We start from the raw sequence: 26,803 nt of genomic DNA on the forward strand, positions 1-26,803 counted from the left end.
TATTCCACGTGCCATTGTCTCCAACCAAACAGTTTAAGACAGTGCTAGCCACTCTTGTGTATGATGGGAAGAATGTTTATGAGGATCCTCGGGTTGAGAGTTCAATGTTCAGAATATGAACAAAACCACAGGTGATCTCTAGCTTCTTCATCCTCATCGCAGAGAACACAAGGGTTGACAATTGAGTTCTTTGTGGTGCAGTAGTACATCTTTTATGTGCGGCAGGCTGATACTGCTTACAAGCCACAAGTGAGACTTCAACCAGAAACATATCTTGGACACAGGATAATCTTATTGAACCATGTGATTCATCATTCATCCTGTCTTTTTCCCTAAGAGGATCAAAACCTAGAAATTAGATGTCTGCCAAAGCAACAACTTTTGACTTGCACCTCCGGATATCCTGTTCATAACCATGTTTTCCCTCAAGAACAAGAATATGATCATATATCAACAGTCAACACTCACCAGATTACGTTTGGAAATTCTCTTCTTTCTCATGTTTAGAGAAATTAAATTACTTTAGATCCACTAATGCATGCATGCTTCGAAGCTGTCATTTATCTCTCGTCTTTCCCTTTCAGAAAGTTACTTCTCTTTTTCTTCTTCTCTGGGAGTTGTCATCTTCTCTTCCCCCGGAAGCACCATAACCCCTCTGAAAGGGGTGACCAAATCCCGACTAATAATGTGTAGTAATGATTGGTTAAGATTGTAATTATATTCAAGTACGAGGCCAATTGTTCTTTATAGTCGAACTCTTGCTTTCTTCCTCTCTCTCTCTCTCTCTCCTTCGACACATCGCAGTTGCCATCTTTGCCTAACCATCTCGTCTCTCTGTCTCGAGACAAAAAGTGAGGGGTGCCGCTCTTGGTGCCGCAGAGAGAAGGGAGGAGAGATCCGGAGCTCCCCAGGCGTCCGCACGCGATCGCTTCCGGTGCCTAAAGGTGTGTTTCTGGTTGCAGTTTCCGCTCTCATTTCAACGCTGCACCCGCATACGGCTCCGATTTCAATGTCCCAACCACTCCCAGTTGGAACTTGGGATGGAATTAATAATTAGGGTTAAAGACGACTCCTTTTTAGTTCCTCATCGGTGTTCTCTTTTTCTGTCCTTCGTAAAAATTGGATTTTGGACTTACTTTGTGTGTTCTTTTTGCCTACGCGATGCGGACGCAAAAAGTAGTCGCTTTTATTCTCGTATCAAGATTGGGTAGAAAAGATGGAGGTTTTTAACCAAGAACATAATCCAATCGCATCTTCTCCGGTGATCTGTTTGATATCCTTTGAAAGCAGGATTAGTGAGTGTATGCGAAGTGTAAATGATGGAATATAAAATGAAATTAAATTTTTATATATGAATAAATATTAACATGCAGTAAAATAAAATAGAATCACAATAACATTAAGATATATGTTAAAAATCTTTTCAGTACGAAGGATAAAAATCATATAGAGATAATCTACTATAAGAATAAAGAATATATAAATCTTAATCTCTTATTCAAAACCTTAATAACAATCACAAGAGAATAATTAGGATACCAGAATCATATCACTGTACATAATATCTAGAATATATTATAGATCTGATCTAATCTAGAATAAAAATACTACCGGATTTCTAATTTTTTCTTTGGATTTCTAATATAGATCTTATTTTTTTTTTTTTTTTTTCTTTGGATTTCTAATTTTTTCTCCTCATTTTTGCTAATCACCCATGCTATCCTCGTTGTTGTCCTGCTTATTTTTGCAGTTATCATACACCCTCGTAATATGAATTAAGATTAGGTTAAAAGAAAAAAAAAAAAGGGTTATGAGCTGTTGAAGCTCGCTGAACCATAGACGGTCAGCTCAACAGTAAAGGAACAAAAAATTGTAGTTCGGAAATGATGTATTTTTCGTTCCGTTTATTTGTCGACGTTTTTTTTGGTGGCGAGAACGATTGTGTTTAGTTGCTTTCATGGGCAAAAAAGGTTTAGTTCCTGTCTATCTGCTGTTCGGTGGGTGACTGCGGTAATAAATGGGGAGAAAGGGCACAGAACCTCACTGTCGTGGTTCCATGTGCGTGTACCGGCTTCCGTCTTCGCATTTCACGAATGGTCGCTTTGTTTGATCTGTTCTTGCGGCAACCCTTTTCCTCAAGATCTCGTTTTTTGTGTGTTTCCCGATGTACTGGTGCGTCAACCGATGGAGAAGGTGAAGAGGCTCGAATGAAAGGAAATAAAAGGAGTGGCGCCTTTCTCCATTTCAATCAATTCCACCGTCGACCATCCAAGAGTAGGAAGTCAGATCTCGTCCCCCCAAGTTGACTTTTTTATTGCTCGTTTGTCTTCAAATCTGAAGAATGGTTCGTGGTAGAACAATAAGAAGTCTTTTTTGAGTGAAACAAAAATTTGGCGAACTTTTAAGTCTTTGATAGAGAGGGAAAAGCCTAGTGTTGGTTTCTTTTCCGGGAGCATCAAACTTGTTGTGCTAATTCCTTCATCGACTATACGATGGTACGGGCTTTGAACAGATTTATGGCAGATTAAACCAATATATCTGGGAATTTGTTTCTTGTGTTTTCGTTCTTGTTTCAGCTGTAAGAAAAGAAAGTGAAAGTAACTTCCATATGCATCTCAGTCATTATTCTCGGTGAAGGGAACTTGCTTTATCCGGGACTGAGGAATACAAGCGTTGGGATTCAATATCTTCTTAATGAACACGTACTGCTTTTGGCTGTCGATGCGTCTGGAGATCGATTGCATCCTGGCATGACTCCTGGAGGTAAAAATTTTTCTTCCTCCTTCGACGAAGTTTTAATTACAGTTCACTTTCACAAGCTTTGGTTATTAGGATGGAAGAAGTCACAGCGTAGTCCACTGGAATTTTTTTATATGAACTTCCTTGTTTCAGATTGCCTGAGCCGTGTGGGAGTTTCTTGTTGAATTTATCCTTGCCTGATCCAGCACCTAATGCTGCATTTATTTTTCACCTCTTGAACAGAATAATACTTCAAATCTTGCTACAAGTGCTTCTTTGATGGACTGGGTTCCGAAAACTCCGTTCCCCTGGGATTGGGAAACTCTGGAATTATTCAGTGGAAAAGAAAGTGAAATTTCTAAAGCTGCACAAGTACCTGACTTGAAGATTGATGGTGGTGCCTTTATTTGCAATAGATCTGTATGTTCGTCTGGTCGTGGTGCCTCCTCTGTTCTGGAATTGGGTAATCGTTCATCCAAAAGCTCCATCTCAGCATCTGTTGATTCCCTTTCTGGGGCAGGAAAGAGAAAATCACAGCTCAACTTTGATTCCGCTGGAAGGGCCCCTCATAACCTGGACAATAATATTATTGCAAGGGTTGAGGATTCTGGAACTTCGACTGTACCAGTCGTTGCAGACCACCCTAAGGAACCACTTACAGGTTTAAAGCTTGGGCCAACTTACTTCGAAGATGTTGCTTCAGTGAACAACATCAAAAACTTGTCTTCCTCAGCTACTATGACCTCATCGGCTGCCTTAGCCAAGAAATCTAGGGTGTCTCAACAGAACTTACAGAGTCCTTATTGCCAGGTTGAGGGTTGTAACATTGACCTTACAACAGCGAAAGACTATCATCGCAAACATAGAGTCTGTGAAAGCCACTCAAAGTCTCCCAAGGTGATTGTAGCTGGTAAAGAGCGCAGGTTTTGTCAACAGTGTAGCAGGTGAAGCTATTTTCAGTTAGATGGCTATTACTTTGAGGGAACACACTTAGATGGCTATTGTGAATAAAACACTCGGAGCCAAATGATAGAGGATTTGAGATCTTAACAAGAATGATGATAAATAGTAATAACTCTGGATTAGGGTATTATTATATGGAAGTGTATTCTGGTTATAGTATTGTCTTGTAGGATTATGATGCTCTCCAGATATATGGTTGCATCATTATGTTTGGCATAATGTTCTTCAATGATTTTAGTTGACAAAGTCAAAAAGTCTGAAAATAGTGTTGGCCATCTTCCAGGTTCCATGATTTGTCCGAGTTTGATCAGAAAAAGCGGAGTTGCCGAAGACGTTTATCAGATCATAATGCACGTCGCAGAAAGCCACAGCCAACAGCAATCTCATTCAATTCTTCTAGGCTTTCTTCATCATATTATGGTATTACTCAACTTTTAGCCCCTGAAATTTACAAGTTGCAACAACAGTTAATCTTGATTCTCTAACATATGCTAGCTTCAAGCAGTTGTGTCTCATTTCCTGTAAAGAAAAATAGATTTTTGATCGATAGGTTTGATGGTTTTTCAAAAGAACATTTTTTTTTTTACTAAAGAAATTGATCCATACATATGATTAAGAGCAAGTTGCTATCACTAGCTCTTGAACTGTCTCTTTTCCTAAATTGGTGTTGGAACTTTTCTTTTTCTGCAACTAGTGGATCTTTTAATATTATATTTTTCTTGCTTTAAGTTAAATAACTGGGCTAAGATGGATTCTTAAGTTGCAGTAATTGCACCAATGGTCTTAATTCTGAGCATTTCACATGGATAGCTTCTATGTACATAATGCAGGTACTTTATTTATTTTGGTTTCATATTGTTCACTGTCTACTTCAGTTATGTATGGTGCCCTGCCATTTTGATGCATCCTGGATTCAACCTAAGGGTCTAACTGAATCTTTTTACTGAAGTTTGATTTAAGTCAAGGTTTTGATCAGTTAAGTCTATTTAGGTAACTTTTTTTTGAACACTCCCTACTGTGGCAGCAGCTGGTTCACTCTTTTCTTTGCTCCTTGACACTGTCGATTTTGCCAATGGCAGTGGCTGGTTCACTGTCTTGTTATTAGACCCATTTACTCGAACCTTTTCTTCATTTTCTTTTCTGATCACTGTCTTTTTTCTAACATTTTACTTATTTTGAATATTCAATCAGTTTTTAGCTGGTTAAAGTTGATACCAGATCATCAAGACCAGCATGACCTGACACAACTTGTGCTGCTGTGTTCGGCAGCAATATAAAGAGCCGCTTGTTCTGCTGTTCTGCGGGAACATGTTGGACATGATATGAGAGCACATTGTAGGGTAGTGCATCCAAGCCTCTGAATATGGACCCTCAATGGACTAGATTGACCAAATTCAGGTCCATTAATTTCAACTAACCATAGAGAATATCAGTGAATCTCTATTAGCAACTAAATATTGGCTTTTGTAGGCCTGATATAACATGTATGGTACACTTGCTACTTGTTGGCAGAAAATTTTATGGATGCCTAATGCTATTTCTGAATGTTGCTGTGGGAGATCTTCTGAAACTGATTGAATTGATTGTTAACTGGGCACCTATGTGAATGACTAGCACTTCCAATGGTCGATGTACTAGTACTATCTTTCTATCCCTTTCAGTTTCATACCACTTGAGAGTAGAGACAATTGTATATTTGTAAACTTTGGATATAATCACATTTGTTTTCTGGGAATTTTTCTTTGTTAGTTTAGGCTCTTACATTGTTTCTTTTAAACTGTATATGCTGCATGATTGTAGATTCCTTGATTGTCACCTTTCACCTTGTATGAAAGTGACTGATACATATGTTTCATAACAATGTGGTACCACACAGATGATAGACATCAGATGAACCTTGTTTTTGGTCGAGCTCCTCTGGGTCATGTGACAACCACTGTAAGTTTCCCACGGAATAACTTAGGCAGCTTCAAGCTTCTTCAAGCTAAAGAGTCTTGGACAAAGTCAAATAAAGCAGGATGCACTGATGGGCAGCTACAATTTTCCAGCATATGTCAACCAAACAATGCTTCTACTCTTAATCATGACTTGGACAGACTCTTGTCATTCAAGGGCACAGCAGCCGAGGTCCTCAATCAAGGTAGTGCCTTTTATGTACTTCAATTGTATGCTGAGAAAAGGAAATGCCTATTTTATGCTATTTTTAATCTCTTTTCACAACTGCTGCACGTACTATAGGTGCACATATGCTAACATTGTTGTCTCTTTCTGCCTGCACCATTTATGGCATGTGAAGGACCAGCTGTGGTCTTTAATAAGGGAGAATTTGTATTATATGTTCCTTTCCTCAGTAAGACATTTTGCACTAGCTTAAATTGTCATTCGGCATTCTTATTTGCATGTCGAAATATAAGTGAAAGACATATTACTTTTAATATCAACTTTCAGATCAATGACAGTCTAAATGAAAACATTTGCATAAATAATACATAATTTTAAGTTGTTGATGAGCATAAGCTAAGTATGTGAAAATGGAACAATTAGTTGCTTTTCTATGTCAGAGCTTTGTTACATAGAATGCATTGCATCATCAATCTAATTTGCAATTATTCATGTTTGAAATACAAAGGTGGAGGGTGCTGATTAGATCAGGATTTCTTCATTTGACTTGATATTCCTTTTGCAGTCTTATGCTAATTATGAATTTCTATATCTATGTTGGGAATATATTTGCAGATATTAGGTTTGAAATGCAAAGATGGATCATGCTGATCAGATCGGGATTTCTTCATTTAACTTGATATATTCCTTTTGCAGTTTTATGCTAATTATGAATTTCTATGTTGCATTTGGAATATGTTTCTTTCTTTACTATGATTTTGACAAACAGTTTTAGCTTCATACTTTCGAATGCATCACCATTGATACTTTCGAATGTAAGATATTTTCTCTAGCCAATGAGATTTTCTGCAAAATTTGCAATTAATATCTACGTCTAGCCTTTTTAATTTTGGTGCTGTCAAAATCTACACGGGTAGAGCAGGAAGCTGTCCTATCTGATTTTGGCTGATATATGAATTGAAATACAGATTCTGTTTTGCTATCTAATTAGTAGTAGAAGTGTTAGTGGAAAAGATAATATAGCTAAGAGAGGAAAAGGGAAGATAGATAAATATATTTTTTTGGTTTTAAGACTGGTTCAAATAGAAATTAAAATAAGGGGTGCCTAGCTACTTGATTCTTTATACTGCTGATGCAATATTAGAAAAAGAGATATTAGAAGAGCTAAGAGAGAGAAAAGAAACCAAACCAAGTATGTTGTTATTTCACTATGTTGTTATACAGGAAAAGGGTGAAGAAAAGGTTTGCATCCCTGAAAAATATGTTGTTATTTCACTATGATGGTACTTTATGATCCACAAGTATCACCTCTTTAGATCGAGACTTGACTAGGGATTGCTGTTTTGTATACCGGACCATGGCTGGACCAGTATGTACCAGTCAGTACTGGTGTACTGACACGTGGTACGGCAAATAACACCTCTTTAGATTGAGACTTGACTAAGGATTGTTGTTTTGTATACTGGACCATGACTGGACAGGTATGTTCCAGTCAGTATTGATGTCCTGACACATGATACAACAGTATGTATTGGTGTTTTAAAGATGAAGAAGGAGAAGAGGAAAACTAAGGAGGAAGGAAGAGGAAAGAAGAATAGAAGGTGGTGGAGGAAGAGGAGGAAACATAAGGAGGAGGAGGAAGAGAAAGGAAGAAGAAGAAGCAATGAAGGAAGAGGAGGAAGAAGACAATAAAGGACGAGGAAGAGGACGAAGCATTCTTGAGGGCAGCGGGGCAGACGATGAGTAGTGATGAGCAGCTATACGAGGAGAAATGAGGGCTTGCATTCGGGGAAAAGAGGGCTCGCGAATGCCTATTTTTAATTATTTTTAAAGGTCTGGATCGGACTGATCCAAAAAGGCGGTAGTCCATGTGCCAATTCCCGTTTGGACTGATCCAGAAAGGCAGTAGTCAATTCATGTCCAGACTGATATATACCACCCATTTCATACCGATCAGGTGAAACATCAATCAATGGACTTGACATTTTCAAAGTTTAGAACTTGAAGTCCAAACAAAGTGGGAAACCATGTAAAGTCTTTGTTTTTCGATTATATTTGGCCTAGAATCAAAATCTAGTTAAGATCTTCTAGTTGATTTTTAGGGAGGAATTACCAGCTGACTTGATTTACATATTAGCACTCACTCGGTCAACCAAACCCCTTGAGGCTCCTAAAGAACTTTATCAATTAAAATTTAAATATAAAGTATCAGTTTTTAGTTAATATGCTCGAACCCCAGACCTGATACTATTTGCAGGAAGCCTAAGATGAGACCTATGCTGCATGATGCATTATTTCTGCATTTGATCATGTTTCCATGATCATCCTATCTAAGTCGATCCCCAAAGAGATGCTGCTAAGCAGCAACTAGTTGATGATGATGTCCAATTCACACTCAAGCATATGATAGAATCTACAAACCTCTGTTATACCATGATGCTGCCTAGATCCAGTAGTCCTTGGAATCCTGCATTCCTTCTGTTGCTTATAAATTATGAGAATTGGATTGTTCTATTGTCTCTTTTTAGATTGTATTCCAAATACAGGTTCTTTCATGTCATGATACCGTTTGGTTATTCCGAGGATTCATTGACTTTTTGGTATATCCATGTAAATTGTCCACTGGATCTTAAATGTTTAATTCTTTCCCTTTGGTATTGACACTCAACAAACCCATATTGCTTCATCTAGTCAAGATTGACACAATTCTTTAATAGGACATCTTTAGTTGTATTTCAAATACAAACTCTTTGACATCATTTGGTTCTTTTGAGGATTCAACTAATCTTTCAGTATATCCGTGTAAATTGTCTACCAGATCTTACATGTTTATTTATTACAAGGATCAATTCTTTGTTTATTGGACCTTTTACAACTGCTTCCATTTCCTTCTGGGTTTTGACACTCAATACTCCAAAAATGCTTCATCTGATGTTTGTATACTTGCTTCTCACAATCTTAATAATTCGTACTCTGTCACGATAATTTACTCTTCATGTTTGTTGAGTTGCTGGTATGGAACAGCACTGACATTTTCCGTTCTAGTTACTGACTGATTTGGAGGATGCCAGCTATATTTGAATCCTCGCAGCATTTCTTTATGAACACTGCAAACTTCATTTGATTGCTTGTCACAGTTTGAAGTTCTCTGTTGTGCTTTCACTTGCTCATTCTTTGTCATGGACAACAAGAAACTACCATTATGTGACAGTTCAATGTACAGAATTCTATTTTGGATATTGGTGATTGAATAGAAGATGAACATGAGTGCAAAAGTAAGGTTACTACTTAGTGACCTCAGTGATAAGGGTTTTGAGTTAGGGAAACCGCTTCTTTGTTTTTAAGGACAAGACTGCTTATATTATTGATAGTCCCTAGATGGATAGGGTTGATCTTCTTTTTATGGTCGACTGATGTGAAGACATCCATCCATTCAGCCTATCCGTAACAGGGAAGTTATGTATAGAAGCCATTCTTTTTAGTTGGTTACCTATGATGGATGCACACTCCCTTGTACTGATCTAGATGTAGTGGTTTTCATTTTCAAGCTGACCTTGAAGTTTGTACAATCAAGGTTAAATAAAGTGATGTTCTTATGCTTTACAGATCTGGAAGCATCTGCATTTGCATCTAACACGAACATAACACCGGATCTTCGGCGTGCTCTCTCTCTTCTGTCAAATGATTCTTGGTTAGCTGGACCAAGTTCTATGAAGTTTGTAAATACACAGAATGCGAGTACCACTCAGCCTGCAGTGAACATGGCTGATTCAACGGCAGGTATCTTGCAAGATGAGCAGCCACTGGAACATCTGATGATGCTGCCAGTTCACCTGCAAATCGGTGAGTTCCAGGAGTTTCAGCTGCTTAAAGCACCCTTCCAAACCTCTTTTTTTGACTCCACTCGGATTCACTGATGTCTACAATCGGATGACCACTGGATTGTCTGAACTCAAGGTCAGTTTTCTGCTTCAGTTGCCTTGTTGGTCAATGTGCCACAAATGTTTCATTTGCTGGAGCTTTTGTATGCTAGGTGATACTTTTGCTGGCCCAATTTGTTTACACTACAACCTCAATGGATCGAGAAATTCCAGATGCTGGGCAACCTTGCACTGATGGCCTTTGTGCCATCCGATATTATTGGTTAGTGAATAATCCAAGTTCGAAACTGCTTTCTTCTCCTCGTCCAGGTCGAAATGCTTTGGTGAAGAATGAAATGCAATGAGCGTCGTCATTTGATCTATTTTTTTCTAGTTAGTGGTAGCTGATGATGACAGCCAATATTAAGTTATTATGATTGAGAACTTTTTGGACTTAGCTGCTGCCGTTACAGTTGTATTCTGAATGAAATATGGTCATGAAGCTGTTCTTGTCGTTTGATTTCTAGTTTCTCTGCCATGTTTACCTCCAGCTCGATTACAAATGGAGATGAGGATCATTGTGTTGCTGGTTATGAAGCATTGCATGTCCTCATAGTTTCATGTTCTGTTTATGTCATGAAGCAAATTGAGATGAAACCAAGAGTTTAACCTGCTGCTACTCCATATCTAAGGCTGAATGCTTGTGAGACTAAAGTCATGTAGACTGATCTCAAACAAGCAGTACTATAACATGAATAATTGGATTGAGTGTAGATGTTTGCTGTCACAGACTCGGTAACCTGTTAACACAACAAGTGGTTCTTCTAACTTGTCAGACCAGTATGATATCGATATATCGGTTGATACGTCAACTTGTATCGTGTGATATGATTTGATAAAATAATAATAAAATTGAAATAAACATTGTATATTTGTATTAAGATGTGTTTTCATATTGATACTTGATCGATTAATAAAATATTTCAAAGAGCACTTCAAACTATTGGACTGATCTAAAGATTGAAACTATAATTAATGGAAAAATGATTACTAGAAATATTGTAGGGAAAATCTATTGAAAAAAGAACCGCAACATATAAAATATATTTAAATGAAAGATCTAAAGAAGTTTAAAGAACCGCAATAGGTAATTGAAATGATAATTATGGTTAAATCTACGACAAACAGCAAAGCATGTCATGTCAACATGACATAAACAAATGTAATAAATAACCAGAGGACATCTTCATTTCACAAGTTAAACTCTCAACATTCTTTCCAACTTTTCTTATCCAACAAACTAACTTAAACATAAGAAGAGCATTGCTGGATACATTCATTTAGATAGAAATTAGATGAATCAAATCTTTCTCAAACACAAAAACACTACATTCAATCAAGTCACCTTATAGGATCATACTTCTTCCCCCATATATTAAAGTTTTTGATGGAGATGATGATGCAAATTATTTTACACTTCTTGCATGACTAGCACAGGTTGCAGTTACCTAGGATCCGATGTCTCATCAACCACAACTTGAAGGTCCTCCTATGCATCATCTCCGACTTAGTTTTGAGCGCCCCGAAAAACTCTAGGTCAAGTATGCCAATAATCGATGTAAACTCACAATCATTTTCTAAAAAAGCAATGATTTAAAGAAGAATTAGATCTCTATACTTGCGAAAAGAAAACATTTAACCCAAATTTTTTTTATGTTATTAATTTTATCGACGAAAAAAATAATATTTTTATTTTTAATTATTAAATATACATTCTTTAACCTAACCATTTATTTTCTTCTCCTCTTTCTTTACGCTCTTGCTCGACCGATGCTTGACCTGTGCTCTCGACCGCCACTGCTACTCTCGACCTACGCTCTCCACTGTCGTTGTCGCTCGATCTGTGTTCTTAATCGCTGTCGCCACTCTTGACCTACGCTCTCCACTGTCGTTGTCGCTCGACTTATGCTCTCGATCATTGTCGCCACTCGACCTATGCTCTCGATCGCTGTCACCACTCTCGACCTACGCTCTCCACTGTCATCATCGCTCGACCTGTGCTCTCAATCGCCACCGCCACTCTCGATCTACACTCTCCACCATCGTCATCGCTCGACCTGTGCTCTCGACCGCCGCTGCCACTCTCGACCTACGCTCTCCACCGTCGTCATCACTTGACCTGTGCTCTCGACCGCCACCGCCACTCTCGACCTACGCTCTCCACCGTTGTCGTCGCTCGATCTGTGCTCTCAATCGCCACCGCACCGGATGCGGTCGATTGTCGTTGCTCCTTGCTTCTACCATATTGTAGCTTTTAGATTCTGGTGAATGTAACAATGGCTGCATGATGAGCAAAACTTCTACCATGTTGTAGTTATTAGTGCACTATTGCTGCCATGTTATTGCATATGTTGTTGACAAATTTCTCATGGAATTCTGTTCAATCTGAAAGTATCAACTTCAGTATTCTCAACGGAGATTAACCTTCTCCAAATGTTTGGACTCCTTATATCTATTTGCTATGTCATGAAAGCTGGATTCACCTCCACATTGCATGGACATACTTCTTTATTCTCATAGCAATCAGGCTATAATTTTGTTTTGTTTTTGAAATATTATTTTTTCAGGTAAAGCAAATGCGTCCGTCTAAGACATTAACATCAATGCTCCTTGATTTGCCTTAATTACTTCAAATATCTTGTTGCACCCGATGTATCCATCTTGATGTATCCATCGTGGATAAATATGTTTGGAGTATTTGATGTATTTTAATCGGGTAAAATAATTTTTTTTTAGGTACTCACCTAAGATATAAATATTAATGATTCTAATATATCATAATTAAGTAAAATATCTTTCCATACATGAAGCATCCATCAAAAACATAATCACCTGATGTGTTCTATCCAGGCAAATCACCTTCTCACACATGATAGTTAGGACATAAGTATCCAAAATATTATGATACAACTTAGTTAGGAAAAACATTTCATTATGTCTGATACGTCCATTTTAAACAAAAGGGTTTAGAGCATCTAATGCACCTTAATTTGAAAAAATATCTTATTGTGCATGATATGTTCACCTATGATATAAGCATTAAACTATAAATCGTACTCTAAGCAGTCAAAATAGCTTCTTATACATGATATGTTCGAGTAGGACATTAGCATCTAAGAGTTTGATGAGTTCTAATTAGGCAAACCATTATATTATGTATGAATACATCCACTTAGGACGTAAGTATTCAAATCATTTATATACCATAATTAGCTGGAGCATCTCCTTACGCCTAATATATCTAGATAAAAGTGTTAGAGAGTGTTTGGTGCATCCTAATCGGCTAAAACATCTTTTTCATGTATGATATATTTACCTAGGATATAAATGTCAAAGAACCCGATACACCTTAACCTGACAAAGCATCTTTCCGTAGATGATTCCTCTAAGATATAAGTATTTGAGTATTTGATATGTCTAATAAAATAAATAACTTATTGTATATGATATGTCTATCGAGGATATAAATATACGAGGGTCCTAATTGGACAAAGCATCCCCACATGATAATGTGTCTAACAAAAACAAAAACATTTAGAATATCGAAAAGCATATGCAATTTTAGAAAATTGAACATGTCAAATTTTTCTTGGATATAAGAATACTTCATCAGCAACTAAGTTACCTACGAGTCTTCCCAAATTTAAATTTAATAAGATTAAAAAATTAAACCAAACCAAGTTAAATCTACTACATCAAAACGAAAGCATAGATAAAACTTCACTTATTACCTTCTTACTATTAGGATCGGAGCGGTACTAAGAGGGGGGGGGGGGTGAATTAGTGCAGCGGATTAAAACGTCGGTTTTGAAAAATCTTTTGTACGATAAAAACCGAACTCGGAAGTGCTTAACTTGAAAGCGTATTTGTAAAGGTGTGCAGCAAAAGTAATGAGGAAGTAAAGCACGTATGAAGGTTTGCAGTAAGGTAAATAGCAATAAGTAAATGCAAATCAGAGAACACGCTAATTTTATAGTGGTTCGGTCAAATGACCTACATTCACTTGCGAAGCCTTCTTCGATGAGGCTCCCAACTTCCACTAGCAAATCACTTTGAAGGGAAAGGACAAATACCCCTCTTACAACCTTTTACAAGTGGTTCACACTTTTACAGATTTTCAAAGAGATTGAGGGAGGTGAACACTTAAATTATTGAAAACAAGACTTGCTGAAGACTTTGCTAAGGCTTTATCTCAATCTCTAACTTCACAAAGGTTGTATTCTCAGCTGAGAATTAAGGGGTATTTATAGGTCCCAAGAGGATTCAAATTTGGGCTCCAAATTTTGAATTCTCTTGGGTTTCCAAGGCTGGCGGTGCCACCGCCTATCAATTTCAACATTGACAGAGTTCTGGCGGTGCCACCACTGGAACTCTCGGGTTCTGGGCGGTGCCACCGCCCAAACTCTCGGGTGCTGGGCGGTGCCACCGCCTACACTATTTCAGCTCACTGGTTGGGCTCCAAACTTGGCCCAAACCAGTCCGAACTCGAGCCCAATTGACCCCTACTTGGGTTATAAGATTAACACATAATCTTAACACTAATTAACGTGCTAACTATGAATTTAAAGGCATTTACTAAGCTATTATAAATTTCGTAAGTCAAGACTTCTTCCGGCGAACTTCCGACGGTCTTCCGATAAACTCTCGGAAACCATTCTGCGGACTCCCGACAAGCTCCTAGATTTCACGATTTGATCTTGGCGAGTTCCGACGAGCTTCTTCGGCAAGCTACGATCTTTCTCGGCGAGCTCCATGAACTTCCGATGTACCTTCCGGCGAGCTTCCGAAAACCCTTCGGCAAGCTCCCTACTCATTCTTGGCTAGTTCCGACAGCATTCCCGACGAACCTTCGGACTTTCGTCGGACTCTCGAACTCTCAACGAATCCTTCGCGCTTGACTCCGACACTTTGTTTCACTTTATGTCTTCATCGTTATCGTAGTTAATCCTGCACACACAAACCAAAACTCCACTCCGATCTAGACAATTATTATAACGCGAATTGACATTCTGTTGCCCGGCACGTCATTGGTTAGCGCTTCGTCCGATTCTTCAGTGCATCGTCCTCTCTTGCACCTTGTTGCCCAATCGGCGGTTGACCTTCGCAACCCTGATATCCTTGGCGCAATTCCGCTCTCCTTGGCCCAATGCCCGACGTCCGAAGCGTTCTGCCGTCCAATATCCTGACGTGATCTCCTCCGGCGCAATGTCAATTCCTCCTGCATCAACTGTCTAATCCTGATCGAGTAGACCTGCATCACTCAAAATGCAGTTAAACATCTAAACATAATCAATTAGTTTCATCATCAAAATTCGAGATTCAATAATCTCCCACTTTTTTATGATGACAACTAATTGATGACTACCAGAGTTAACCTTAACTCCCCGGAGTTTAACCAAACTCCTCCTATCAATATGTCATTGATAGAATACTTGGATTATCCCAAATCCAAGCAACATTCATCACATGTTATGAAAAACATTTAAACCACCATGCAAATATATATAAAATATTCAATTCAATGCATGAACTCATCAATATACTTCTCCCCCTATGTCATCAACAAAAGGAGAAGTAGCTCTAGCTATTTTAAAAGATATTCAAGTTTTTGTGAAGCTAGATTTTCATCACAACATATAAGCATAGTAAGATTCTTAAGTTCAATCATGACAATTCAACACTTGTTTCTTGTGCAAGATTTCACTTTGCTTTTCTTTGCATGTTCTAACTAGCAAAAGCTTTCTCCCCTTTGTTTTTGTCGAAAAGAAGGGAAGAGTACAAGCTAGCCAGCATTTGCCTTGAGCTAGCAATCTTTCTCCCCCTATGTCATTGCCGAAAAGAAGGAGAGGAACCAATGATTTAGACTTTTACATAAATTATGAATTTGCATCAATCAATATTTCAATCATCACATGATACATACAAGACAAAAATGCAAAGAAATCATGTCATGAAAGACATCAATTGTTAAACATGATATGATAATAGTCTAAACAATTTTAATTTACGATACATGTGATACATTGCGATACTAAAAAATTTAATGCGATGTTTTTAAGGATATCAACCTAATTTTGATACAAAGCATGGCAAGAGCAATTATATTGCAAGTTTTCTAAGTTTTGCATTTTTTGCTTCTTTCGAGATAGCAATTCTTTGCTTCTCTACAAGCAAGCAACTTTTATGATATGCAAGTTTTACTACATACTAGCTAGCAAATTAAAGATGTTCAAGAAAGCAAGCTCTTTCTTCTCTTTTGAGAAGTGTCATTTTTACTTCCTTAGCAAAATACCAAACTAGCAAGGGATCATGTTTTACATGAGGCAATCAAACAATTTGGCAAGTGTTACATTTGTATCTTTTGTTTAGATGTGCAAGAAAGTAAGCAAGTTTTTGCATTTTCTTGACTTGTGCAAGGTAGCTAATTTCTCTTTTAGATGACCCTTTACATCAATTCAAGATAGCACATTAGCAACTCTTTCTCTCCCTTTGTCATTGGCAAAAAGAAAGGAAGATTCAAGTCATGAATATCAAAATAATAATTTTATCATGAATATTTCATCATTTCATGCATCATTATTGCATGCATAATACCAAATCATCATATATATTTTCAAAACATATAAACTCATCATTATATGCATGATTCCAAATCATCATTTATATCATTTCAATCATTGTTTCAATCATCACTATAACTCATCATGCACAAAATGTAAAATCAGATACAAACATTTATTTTCAAAATATTTATCACTATTTTCATGTATGATAATAAAGTATTCATGATACCGAACATTAAGTCAACAATGATTCATTTTATCAAATCTCTTCTTTTTATAAATAACAAAAATTGTAGGTGTACAAAGAAGAGATTGTGATTAACAAAAATCTCAAGTAGTAAATCTAGGAAGTCAAGATCATAATTTGAATATAAACTCATTCAAATTCAAATCGTCAAATTCATCAAAATCTCAACATTACTGTCAAGAGATTCAAAATGGTATATATAGATTTATCATAAAGCAAATTAATTTTCAATCATCACATAAGGCATTTAAAGAATTTTTGAAACATAGGAGAATGATTAATTTAAGCATGCAATGTTTCAATCAAATTCAAGTCATGAATACCAATACTTTCATATTGTGAGTATCAATTCATTAATACCAAAAGATATTATTTGTGATTCCAATTTTGCAAGATCAATATTATGATTTAGATAAAACTCATTCAAATCAAATTGTTAACTTGAAATTCATAATCAAGTCCTCAAAATCAATTTTGAGATTCACAAAATATCATGAAATCATTAATCTCGATCAGATGGGAAAAGCATTTTTTAAGTGATTCTTTTTCATTTAAGCATGCCTTAGTCATTATATGCCAAATCAAGATAAGCATGAAAGTTCAAGACGTAAAGGTAAAATCTTATAAAACAACTCATCAAGCAAGATTTTAAACATCTATTTTTAAGCCAAAGTAAGTCAAGGATTCAATTATCTCATATCATGAATTCCAACAGGCACCTCAAATTATCAACATCACATTAAAAAGATTTTTCAAAAAGACATATCAATAAGTGATTCATTTGTATCATTTCATTTTCGGAAGATTCTCCTCTTTGATAAATAAATCTAGGAGAACAAAATGAATTAAGGGAGATATAACATGATTGAAGCATTGAACATGATTCATATTTAAAATGTGTCTCATGTCATAAGTATGAATCAAGCATTTGTGAAATCCGAAATCATCCTCAAAGTCACATTCAATAAATTCATACATGACAAGCATAGATTTATTGAAAAGTCTATAAGATAGAGGATCACATTTTATTTTTATAAATTTCTATTCATGTGATTTGCTTCTTATAAGCATGCCTTTACCTTTAATAAAACAAATGTCAACATTTAAGACGGAAAGGTAAATTTCATAAAACAAATCATCAAGCATGATTCCATGATAATATCCTTTTAATATCTTGATATTCATCATCAAGTATGATTTCAAAAAGTATGTTCAAGAGAAATCATTAAGACCAAATGCATGATACACTCATTTATTTTCAAAATATTCATCATGTTTATTTTCATGAGATTCACAAGATTGGTAAAACAAATTCATTAATTTCAATAGGATAGAAAATTCATTTCCATTTCATACAATTGATTTCATGTGAGGGTATTCAAGTCTTTTGTAAAAATATGTATCATCATTTAAAATCGAAACATAAGTTTCGTCATAAAGCCGTCAAGACCAAACACATCATGATATCATATCTATCATCAAAAGACTATCAAGAAATTCATACATAGATGTACATGCACTATATCATCTTAATATGTCATGAGAATGTCATCTTAATTCGTCATAAAAATGATTAGACCAAAAACATGTTAATCTAAAATGAGAGTTTCAAATCAACATTTACTTCAAAAACTCATACATGACATAAAATCATCAAGATACACATGCATGGATTAATCCTAAGCATTATCACATATCATATAATTATCATCCCTAATGTTGCATACATCATTCAACATTTCAAAACATAACATGCATGAAACCTTAGCAATATACTTTTCATGATCAAATTTTTTAATTTTTCAAAGATGCTAAAAAGAAAAACATGATATAATTTTTGAAAAACAATTTTTTATTTCCTATTCCTACTATCTAAATTAAGCACTCATGAAAAACTTTAAGTAATTTCAAAATAATTCAAGAGAGTTGAGTTACTTACCTTGTAGTCGAAGCCTATCAAAGCCCAATTCGTCGTTTCACCTTTGGAAGTTCTTGATTCATCCTTGGTTGCCTTCCTCTTCTTTGGCCTCTTCCTCCGTTCAAGTTCATTGTTTATTTTAGATTTTTGTTTAATGAACTTATTAAGATTTAGTGTTCGAAGTTCAAGTTCATCATTGTCCTTATCACTTGAGTCATCGCTCAAGTGGTATTCATTTGTCCGGAGTTCCAAATCCTTCCTATTCTTTGGAAGGTGGTTCAAGTGCTCATCGGGTTCAAAATGTTCCAAAAGTGTTATTTTATAGGTCATTAATGACCCGATTAATTCTTCTAATGGAAAATCATTTAAATTTTTTATCTCTTGTATTACGGTTATTTTAGGATCCCACCTTTTTGGAAGGGATCTTAAGATCTTGCTTACGAGATCAAAATTCGAAAAAGATTTACCAAGAACTCTTAGATTATTGACGACATCCATGAAACGGGTGTACATGTCGCCTATAGTCTCGCTTGGTTGCATTCGAAAAAGCTCAAAATCACTAGTTCTCTCGTGCGTGATTTCAAGTGTTCGCCAAATGTCAAAAGTCGTTTCGCACGTAGAAATCCGATTGAACTCATTTTTTTCTAAAGCGTAAAATAAGGCATTCATAGCCTTTGCGTTTAAAGAAAAATACTTCTTCTCCAAATCCGACCATTCGTTCATCGGTTTAGAGGGAAGTTAAAAACCATTTTCAATAATATTCTATAAATCCAAATTCATAGAAATCAAGAAAACTCTCATTCGAGTTTTCCAATAAGTGTAGTCCAATCCGTTAAACAATGGTGGACGAACAACCGAAAAGCCCTCTTGAAAGCCTTGAAGACCCATTTCTCTCGGGTGTAAATACAAAATGAGAAATACCGGGCTCTGATACCAATTGGTAGGATCGGAGCGGCACTAAGAGGGGGGGGGGTGAATTAGTGCAGCGGATTAAAACGTTGGTTTTGAAAAATCTTTCGTACGATAAAAACCGAACTCGGAAGTGCTTAACTTGAAAGCATGTTCGTAAAGGTGTGCAGCAAAAGTAATGAGGAAGTAAAGCACGTATAAAGGTTTGCAGTAAGGTAAATAGCAATAGGTAAATGCAAACCAGAGAACATGCCAATTTTATAGTGGTTCAGTCAAATGACCTACATCCACTTGCGAAGCCTTCTTCGATGAGGCTCCCAACTTCCACTAGCAAATCACTTTGAAGGGTAATGACAAATACCCCTCTTACAACCTTTTATAAGTCGTTCACACTCTTACAGATTTTCAAAGAGAATAAGGGAGGTGAACACTTAAACTATTGAAAACAAGACTTGCTAAATACTTTGCTAAGGCTTTATCTCAATCTCTAACTTCTCAAAGGTTGTATTCTCAGCTGAGAATTGATTGGTATTTATAGGCCCCAAGAGGATTCAAATTTGGGCTCCAAAGTGAATTCTCTTGGGTTTCTGAGGTTGGCGGTGCCACCGCCTGTCAATTTCAACATTGACAGAGTTCTAGCGGTGCCACCACCGGAACTCTCGGGTTGTGGGCGGTGCGACTGCCCAAACTCTCGGGTGCTGGGCGGTGCCACTGCTCAGTCCGACGGTACCACCGCTTGATACTTCAGGCTCTGGGCGGTGCCACCGCCTAGTCTGGTGGTGCCACCGCCTACACTATTTCAGCTCATTGGTTAGGCTCCAAACTTGACCTAAACTAGTCCGAACTCGGGCCCAATTGGCCCCTACTTGGGTTATAAGATTAACACCTAATCCTAACCCTAATTAATGTGCTAACTATGAATTTAAAGATATTTCCTAAGCTATTACAAAGTCCACAAGTCAAGACTTCTTCCGGCGAACTTTCGGCGGTCTTTCGATAAACTCTCGGAAACCATTTTGCGGACTCCCGGCAAGCTCCTAGACTTCACGATTTGATCTTGGCGAGTTCCGACGACCTTCTTCGGCAAGCTACGATCTTTCTCGGCGAGCTCTGCGAACTTCCGACGTACCTTCCGGTGAGCTTCCGAAAACCTTCGGCAAGCTCCCTACTCATTCTCGGCTAGTTCTGGCAGCATTCCCGATGAACCTTTGGACTTCCATCCGACTCTCGAACTCCCAACAAATCCTTTGCGCTTGACTCCGGCACTTTATTTCACTTTATGTCTTCATCGTTATCGTAGTTAATCCTGCACACACAAACCAAAACTCTACTCCGATCTAGACAATTATTACAACGTGAATTGACATTCTGTTGCCCGGCATGTCATTGGTTAGCGCTTCGTCCGATTCTTCAGCGCATCGTCCTCTCTTGCGACTTGTTGCCCAATCGGCGGTTGACCTCCACAACCCCGATATCCTTGGCGCAATTCCGCTCTCCTTGGCCCGATGCCCGACGTCCGAAGCATTCTACCGTCCAATATCCTGACGTGATCTCCTCCGGCGCAACGTCAATTCCTCTTGCGTCAATTGTCTAATCCTGATCGAATAGACCTGCATCACTTAAAATGCAGTTAAACATCTAAACACAATCAATTAGTTTCATCATCAAAATCCGAGATTCAACACTTACCATTGTATTGAGAATAATAATATAATACCTATAAAATTCACTATATCGATTTATGAATCTAACTAATATCAAAATATATTCATTTATAAATTTTACTAAATAACCAAAAAAATCACTATTACTATAAGAATATAAGAATAGAGACTCTAGGTGTTGTTAGAGCAAAAGACTCTAGGTGTTAAGAGTGAGAAACTTGTTGGGGATGATAAAACCCCAGCACCCCCTCCGTCTTCCTCTGTCCCTCCTCCTCTCTTAGCCTCTTATGCTTCGGTTGCTATTGCTTCAGCGTTGCCTGCCCTCTAGGCCAACCCTATTACTTATGTTTCTCACCCTCTTTTTATGGACCTGACAATTGTTGCTCCCACAACTAAGGGGGTGACCTCTCCGTCATACACAACCATTGCTACTAGAGCCACACTACCTTTTAAAGATGAGTCTTCTATGCTCCCACAAGGATAATGGGATGCTAAGTAAGGAGTTTCCTAGGCACAAGTAATCTTTGAATGCCCTCATTCTTTATAGGAGGGTTTACTATTTACCTCAAGTATTTTCGATCGCATCAAAAATTTCTTGAAGGATTTCATTTTATTTGACTCGACTAAGCTCTTAAATATAAGGAAATCATGAGCTAGCTCTCTCGTTGCTAGATTTTTGAGGAGTTTGTCTCCTTTGGATGATAGTCATGCTTTAATCGCTCGACTTTGGCTTCTTCCTTCTCCACTGTAAATCTTTGAGACGGGTCGAGGATTTTTTTTGTTTTATTTTTCATTGAAATCTAAAACTTTAAAATTTAGTCTCTAGATGATCCATGGGGGAACACTTCACCTTATTCCATGGCATCTTAACTTCTAACCTATTATATGGTAATTTTCATATGCTCCATTTTGGGTCCAGATGCTTAGTTTGCCATTTGAATACTAGACTCCTATTAGTGTTTTTCACGCTGCCTCAATAATGGGTCGATTGCTTAAATTAGATGATCGGTTTTTATCTTCTAAATGAAATAATTTTGTGTGAATTTGTGTTGAACTGGATTTATCAAAACTCCTTAAACAAGACATTTGTACTGATGAACCCCACGAGGAAATTTTTTAAGTTTTGGCATATGAGAATTATTTTCAATATCGTTGTATTGGCCACAAGAACTTTGAATGTCCTAATATTACAACTAGCACCCCCTTGACCATGGGTAAGGAGATGATAATGTATTGCATGAGCAATTACCCTCGCAATAGGAAAGCTCTAATGTGGCGGGTGCCTGTTGCCCTTTGTCTTAGGAGGACTCTGTTTATGACTTTTAGATCTATGTTCAATGATGACATCCGGGCAATAGAGTTCCTCTACAAGGTGGTGGTTAGAAGCCGCCGAAGAAAATGTTACAATCATGTGACAAGCACGTGCCGACTATGGTGAACCATCATCTTCTACTATGATAGATGAGATGGCCTCGTCAGTGGATTCATATGTTGGTGTTTTAGTTATAATGTTAATTGTCGAAGTTAATACTATAGCCTTTCTTATAATACCTAATACAAATCCAATCATTAATACGAGCCTAGTATATGAGAATCCAAGACCGGATTAATTAAGGAGGCGGGTCCTCCTAACCATTTTGATAGTTTATCGTCCTTTTATACTTTTGCATGTGGTTAATATTTCCTTGGTGGATATTTGACCTAGGTCTTTTCTAACTTTGAGTACTAGTTCAATTGGAGGATGCTCCTCTCATGTCCCAAGCGATTAGTCGAGGGCAATAGATCGCCCATGTAGCTTTGAATCTAATAAAGAGCTTTAGACCTTCATTTTAAGGGTTTTGGTATTACTTGGTCCAACAACCACAAGGTGATGCTAAAATCTCAGTTTAGTTGGATTATAAGCTTGTTAACCTTCACTAGCTTTAGTTATTTAATGATTCTTTCACAATACATCTTGCCTTAGGCTCATTGTCCAATCATTGATTATGTCGATGTCGATCCGAACTCCAAGAAATGTGATTTTCATTTTTAAAATTTTTAGATTGAGTATAATGAATTATATGAGATTGTTAAATTATATTGGAAGGATAGTGACTCTTTCTCCGATCTGTCTAACTTGAGATTTTTTTTTGCATAATTCTTTATCAAATTAGAATTGGACTAGATTAAGAAGTCTTAAGGCTAAGATCTCATAACCAAATCCATGACATTTAATCTTTTGATCTTGTCAATAGCCTTTTTAATTTTGTCATTCTTCAATTATCTTTTCTCCAAAGCTATCATCTCAATTTTAAGTAGTAGGCTTTAGTTAAAACTAAGTGAATTTTTGATAGAAACAGGAACACCAAATGTTATCATAATCTTATCACTATCAGAAATCACTTAAATAAAATCCACTCAATTAAGGTTGGTGATTGTCAATGCCTTCTTCTCTTTCTGGTTGAACCTTTGGAATAAGCCCAATAGCTTTGATCCCATGATCTTGAATTGATAGAATATGACAGCTTTCTAATTCAGACAGTGACTCACTGTTATGACTAGATTGGCACCTGAGTGACCTCCTGATGAGAGATACAGGGTGTAGTGGGTATGGTTCAAACCAAGAGCAGCCACGTGGTTTGGCTTTTGTTTATTTTGTAGGGGCAAATTTGTCCCGGAGAAACTTATTAGAAACTTTATTAACATACATATATATATATATATATATATATATATATATATATATATATATATATATATATATATATATATATATATATAAAAGTTTTAATTACAGTTTCTCCTTTGGATTAAGGAAAAAAAAAAGAAGAAGAAAATATACTAATATAAAGATATCTAAATCAATCCCCAAACCTTTTGCAAACTTGATTAACAGATACACTAACCCCAACTTAAAACAGATTGGATCGGAGCAACGACAACATAAAAATCACTTCCTATTACGGCGGACGTTCCGGTCGAGGAGATCCAGTCGAAGGCGATCAGCGGGCTGGGGGCCGAGCTGGCCGACCCGAGGGTGCTGATCCGGGGGGGTTTGCTCAGGCGATCCGGTCCGTGAGCAATCAGATGGCGTTCCTCGTCCTGCGGCAGTTCATGAGCACGGTCCAGTGCATCCTCACCGTCGCTAAGGAGGCGGTGAGCCCTCAGATGGTGAAATTTGCGACGGGGCTTAGCAACTAGTCCATCGTTGACCGCCAAGGGATCGTTTCCATCCCCAAAGATCCAATAAAGGGGACGGGGCTTAGCAAAATATTTGTTGTTGGGTACGTGGTTCTTTTCCTACCGTTGATCTCTGTATCACTGTTAAACTTAGTTCAATTGGATATCTATTTATTATTTCTAGTTAAGTTCTCATAGTTGTCTCTTATCTTTCTTCACATTGAAAATGTAAATGGACTCACCTTTTATATTAGGGGCATCTATATTTCACCTTTGTAAACACCCATGCCATCTCAAAAGGTTATGTTCTTTTTTCTAAGAAATGTCTAATTGTTTGCAAATGAAAACATTTTTACTCTATCATTTGTGGTAAATTTGCTCATCCATCTCAGTATTCTTGTCTTGATGACACTATCTTTATGTGCATGTTATTTGATATTTGTCTACTCAATTTGTAAAATATGACTTGCCTACAATATTTTTGTAAATTTTTTAACCTAAGAAACTGACCCAAAGTTTCTTTACAATTTTATCATTTAGTGTTCACTCTAATAACAATGTCTTCATTAATCCCCCTTGTTGAATAATAGTTTAAGATCTCTAATGCTTGCACAAAGTTCTTGTTCATTTTAATGACAGTCATCATTCTCCTCTTGGTAGTGCTAAAATTTCATTTTATATCATTATTCTCAGTTCTACTTAGTTTAAAAGCTTTAGCTTTTTAAGTTTGTCTCTACAATCAGTGTTTAGAATCAATCACAACTTAACTATCATCAATTGAAATAATATCATAACAAATAATATACACTATGAAAGTCTAACTTTTATATGGCTAGTAAGTTCATTTATTTAATGTGAAAAGACAGACTTAAAAATTAATCATGTAATTTTATAGTTATGAGAAACTTGCTAAGAATACTTGTCATATTTTCAATGATAAATAATTCTTATCGTATTAATACAATTATGGAATTTCATTTCTTTTCCCTAAAACTTAATAGTTACAGATAGCTAAGTGTTGAACATTAGCTTTTTTTTTCGAAGGGAATGACATCTCTTAAGATTATCAGCATTATGCTTATGGAAGGGAACATTATATTTTTATGGAAGGGAATTTCGTTCCCTTCCAACTGCATCATATGTTTCTACAAGTACAATTCAAATTATCAGCTTTTCAGGATGTGTTAACTTTTGTGAACCTACATGACATATCTTCAGGTGTTTAGGCGATTTCTGAGATCTGAGGGATTTATTGGTATCCATACTCCGAAGTTGGTAGCTGGATTAACTGAAGGTGGTGCAGCTTTATAAACAATGGTAATATGTGGTGGCTTTGGACGTGTGTTCGAAGTTGGCTATGTTTTTAGAGCAGAGGATTAATATACACAGGCATTTATGTGAATTTGTTGGGCTTGATGTTGAAATGGAGATCAAGGAGCACTATTTTGAGGTAGGATTGGAGTGTAATTGATCTTCCTATCTAGTTTACTAACTTAATTTTAAAGGTTTATTAATGTAATTGCACAGGTTTGTGATATTGTGGACCGCTTGTTTGTAGAAATGTTTGATGACTTGAATGAGAACTGCAAGAAGAAACCTGATGCTATCAATAGACAGTGTCCTTTTGAACCCTTGAAGGTGAATGCTATGGTGTTTATTTCGAGGAAAACTTATATTCTCAAGTGGCATAATATGTCCTTATGATGTCCTTAAATATGAAAGAATGATGCTCTTTTGTGCTTTTGGACAACCTTCTCTTGTTTGTGGATACTGATTCTGATTTGTTTGCATTTTGCGGTACCTGAGAAAGACCTTGAGACTTACTTTCCAGGAAGGCATCCAAATGCTTCAGGTGCATATTTTTCAGTGTAAAATAATGGATCAAGTTCATCTTTGGCAAATTTAATTGGAATTACGCTTCCTTTATTACTTGTTAGTTCTTATTATGTTGTCAAGCACCATTAAATGGTTTCCTTTAGGTCTCTCACTTAATCTGAATACCGAAAGCTAATTCAATGGAGATTAGGTTCATCAGTAATGGTGCAACGACTTTGAATCAAATTCCAACAATGTGTGAACTATGAAATATAGGTTGAGTGTTTTGTAGACTGATCACCATGGCTGTGGAGATTGTGTTATGAAAACAAAGTAGGATTAACAATAGAAAAATAGCCTGTTGAATCTAATATTGTTGGTTTTCAGATAGAAGATATTGCTATTTATATTTATTTTAAGGTTTAGGATAGTACAATTTGGCCTGCAATCTGTAGAACTTCAACCAATGAACTTCATACTGCTGGTTTTGTCATGGAAGTCAAATTGAAGTTGGGATGTCTGAATTTGCTAATTTGATGGTGAAAGAATTTCATAAAATTCAACTTGATAAAGAGATGATAAGTCATGGTTCTGAAAATTTCTTAACCTTTTAAACGGGAATTCAAATGCTGCTATGTCACTAGAAATAATTCAAAAATTATGCTGCTGTAACCTTGACACTATTGCTGTTTTTGAATATTTAAAGTTAGCTATTACTGCTGTCTATCTCCGGAGCTTTCTAGCAATGAAGACTAGTCAGAAAGCTATAACTGCATGGTTATCGA

General features: G+C 36.7%; 1 protein-coding gene and 1 long non-coding RNA gene across 4 annotated transcripts; both read left to right on the forward strand.

The window, feature by feature from the left end:
• The first annotated feature begins 790 nt into the window (after positions 1 to 790).
• On the forward strand, positions 791 to 10,205 carry LOC135595164 (squamosa promoter-binding-like protein 12). 3 transcript variants are annotated; one of them, XM_065085723.1, is made up of 7 exons: positions 792 to 944; positions 2,638 to 2,763; positions 2,983 to 3,683; positions 3,986 to 4,122; positions 5,579 to 5,842; positions 9,430 to 9,780; positions 9,857 to 10,205. In XM_065085723.1, the coding sequence occupies exons 3-6, from the start codon at positions 3,019 to 3,021 to the stop codon at positions 9,738 to 9,740; spliced, it is 1,377 nt and encodes a 458-aa protein (XP_064941795.1). In that variant the 5' UTR covers positions 792 to 944; positions 2,638 to 2,763; positions 2,983 to 3,018; the 3' UTR covers positions 9,741 to 9,780; positions 9,857 to 10,205. The 3 variants fall into 3 exon arrangements, 2 of the variants coding, with proteins under 2 accessions (XP_064941795.1, XP_064941794.1); XM_065085722.1 differs by having other exon boundaries at positions 793 to 944; positions 2,620 to 2,763; XR_010480296.1 differs by lacking the exon at positions 9,857 to 10,205 and having other exon boundaries at positions 791 to 2,763; positions 5,579 to 5,640; positions 5,751 to 5,842; positions 9,430 to 9,567.
• A 13,665-nt stretch (positions 10,206 to 23,870) lies between these two features.
• LOC103999843 (uncharacterized) lies at positions 23,871 to 26,095 on the forward strand. The gene is made up of 3 exons (XR_672815.3): positions 23,871 to 24,307; positions 25,422 to 25,653; positions 25,731 to 26,095. It is a non-coding gene; the product is annotated as an uncharacterized LOC103999843 (long non-coding RNA).
• The last annotated feature ends 708 nt before the right edge of the window (positions 26,096 to 26,803 follow it).

The sequence above is a fragment of the Musa acuminata genome, chromosome BXJ1-10 (genome assembly GCF_036884655.1).
Source record: "Musa acuminata AAA Group cultivar baxijiao chromosome BXJ1-10, Cavendish_Baxijiao_AAA, whole genome shotgun sequence".
Taxonomy (NCBI): domain Eukaryota; kingdom Viridiplantae; phylum Streptophyta; class Magnoliopsida; order Zingiberales; family Musaceae; genus Musa; species Musa acuminata.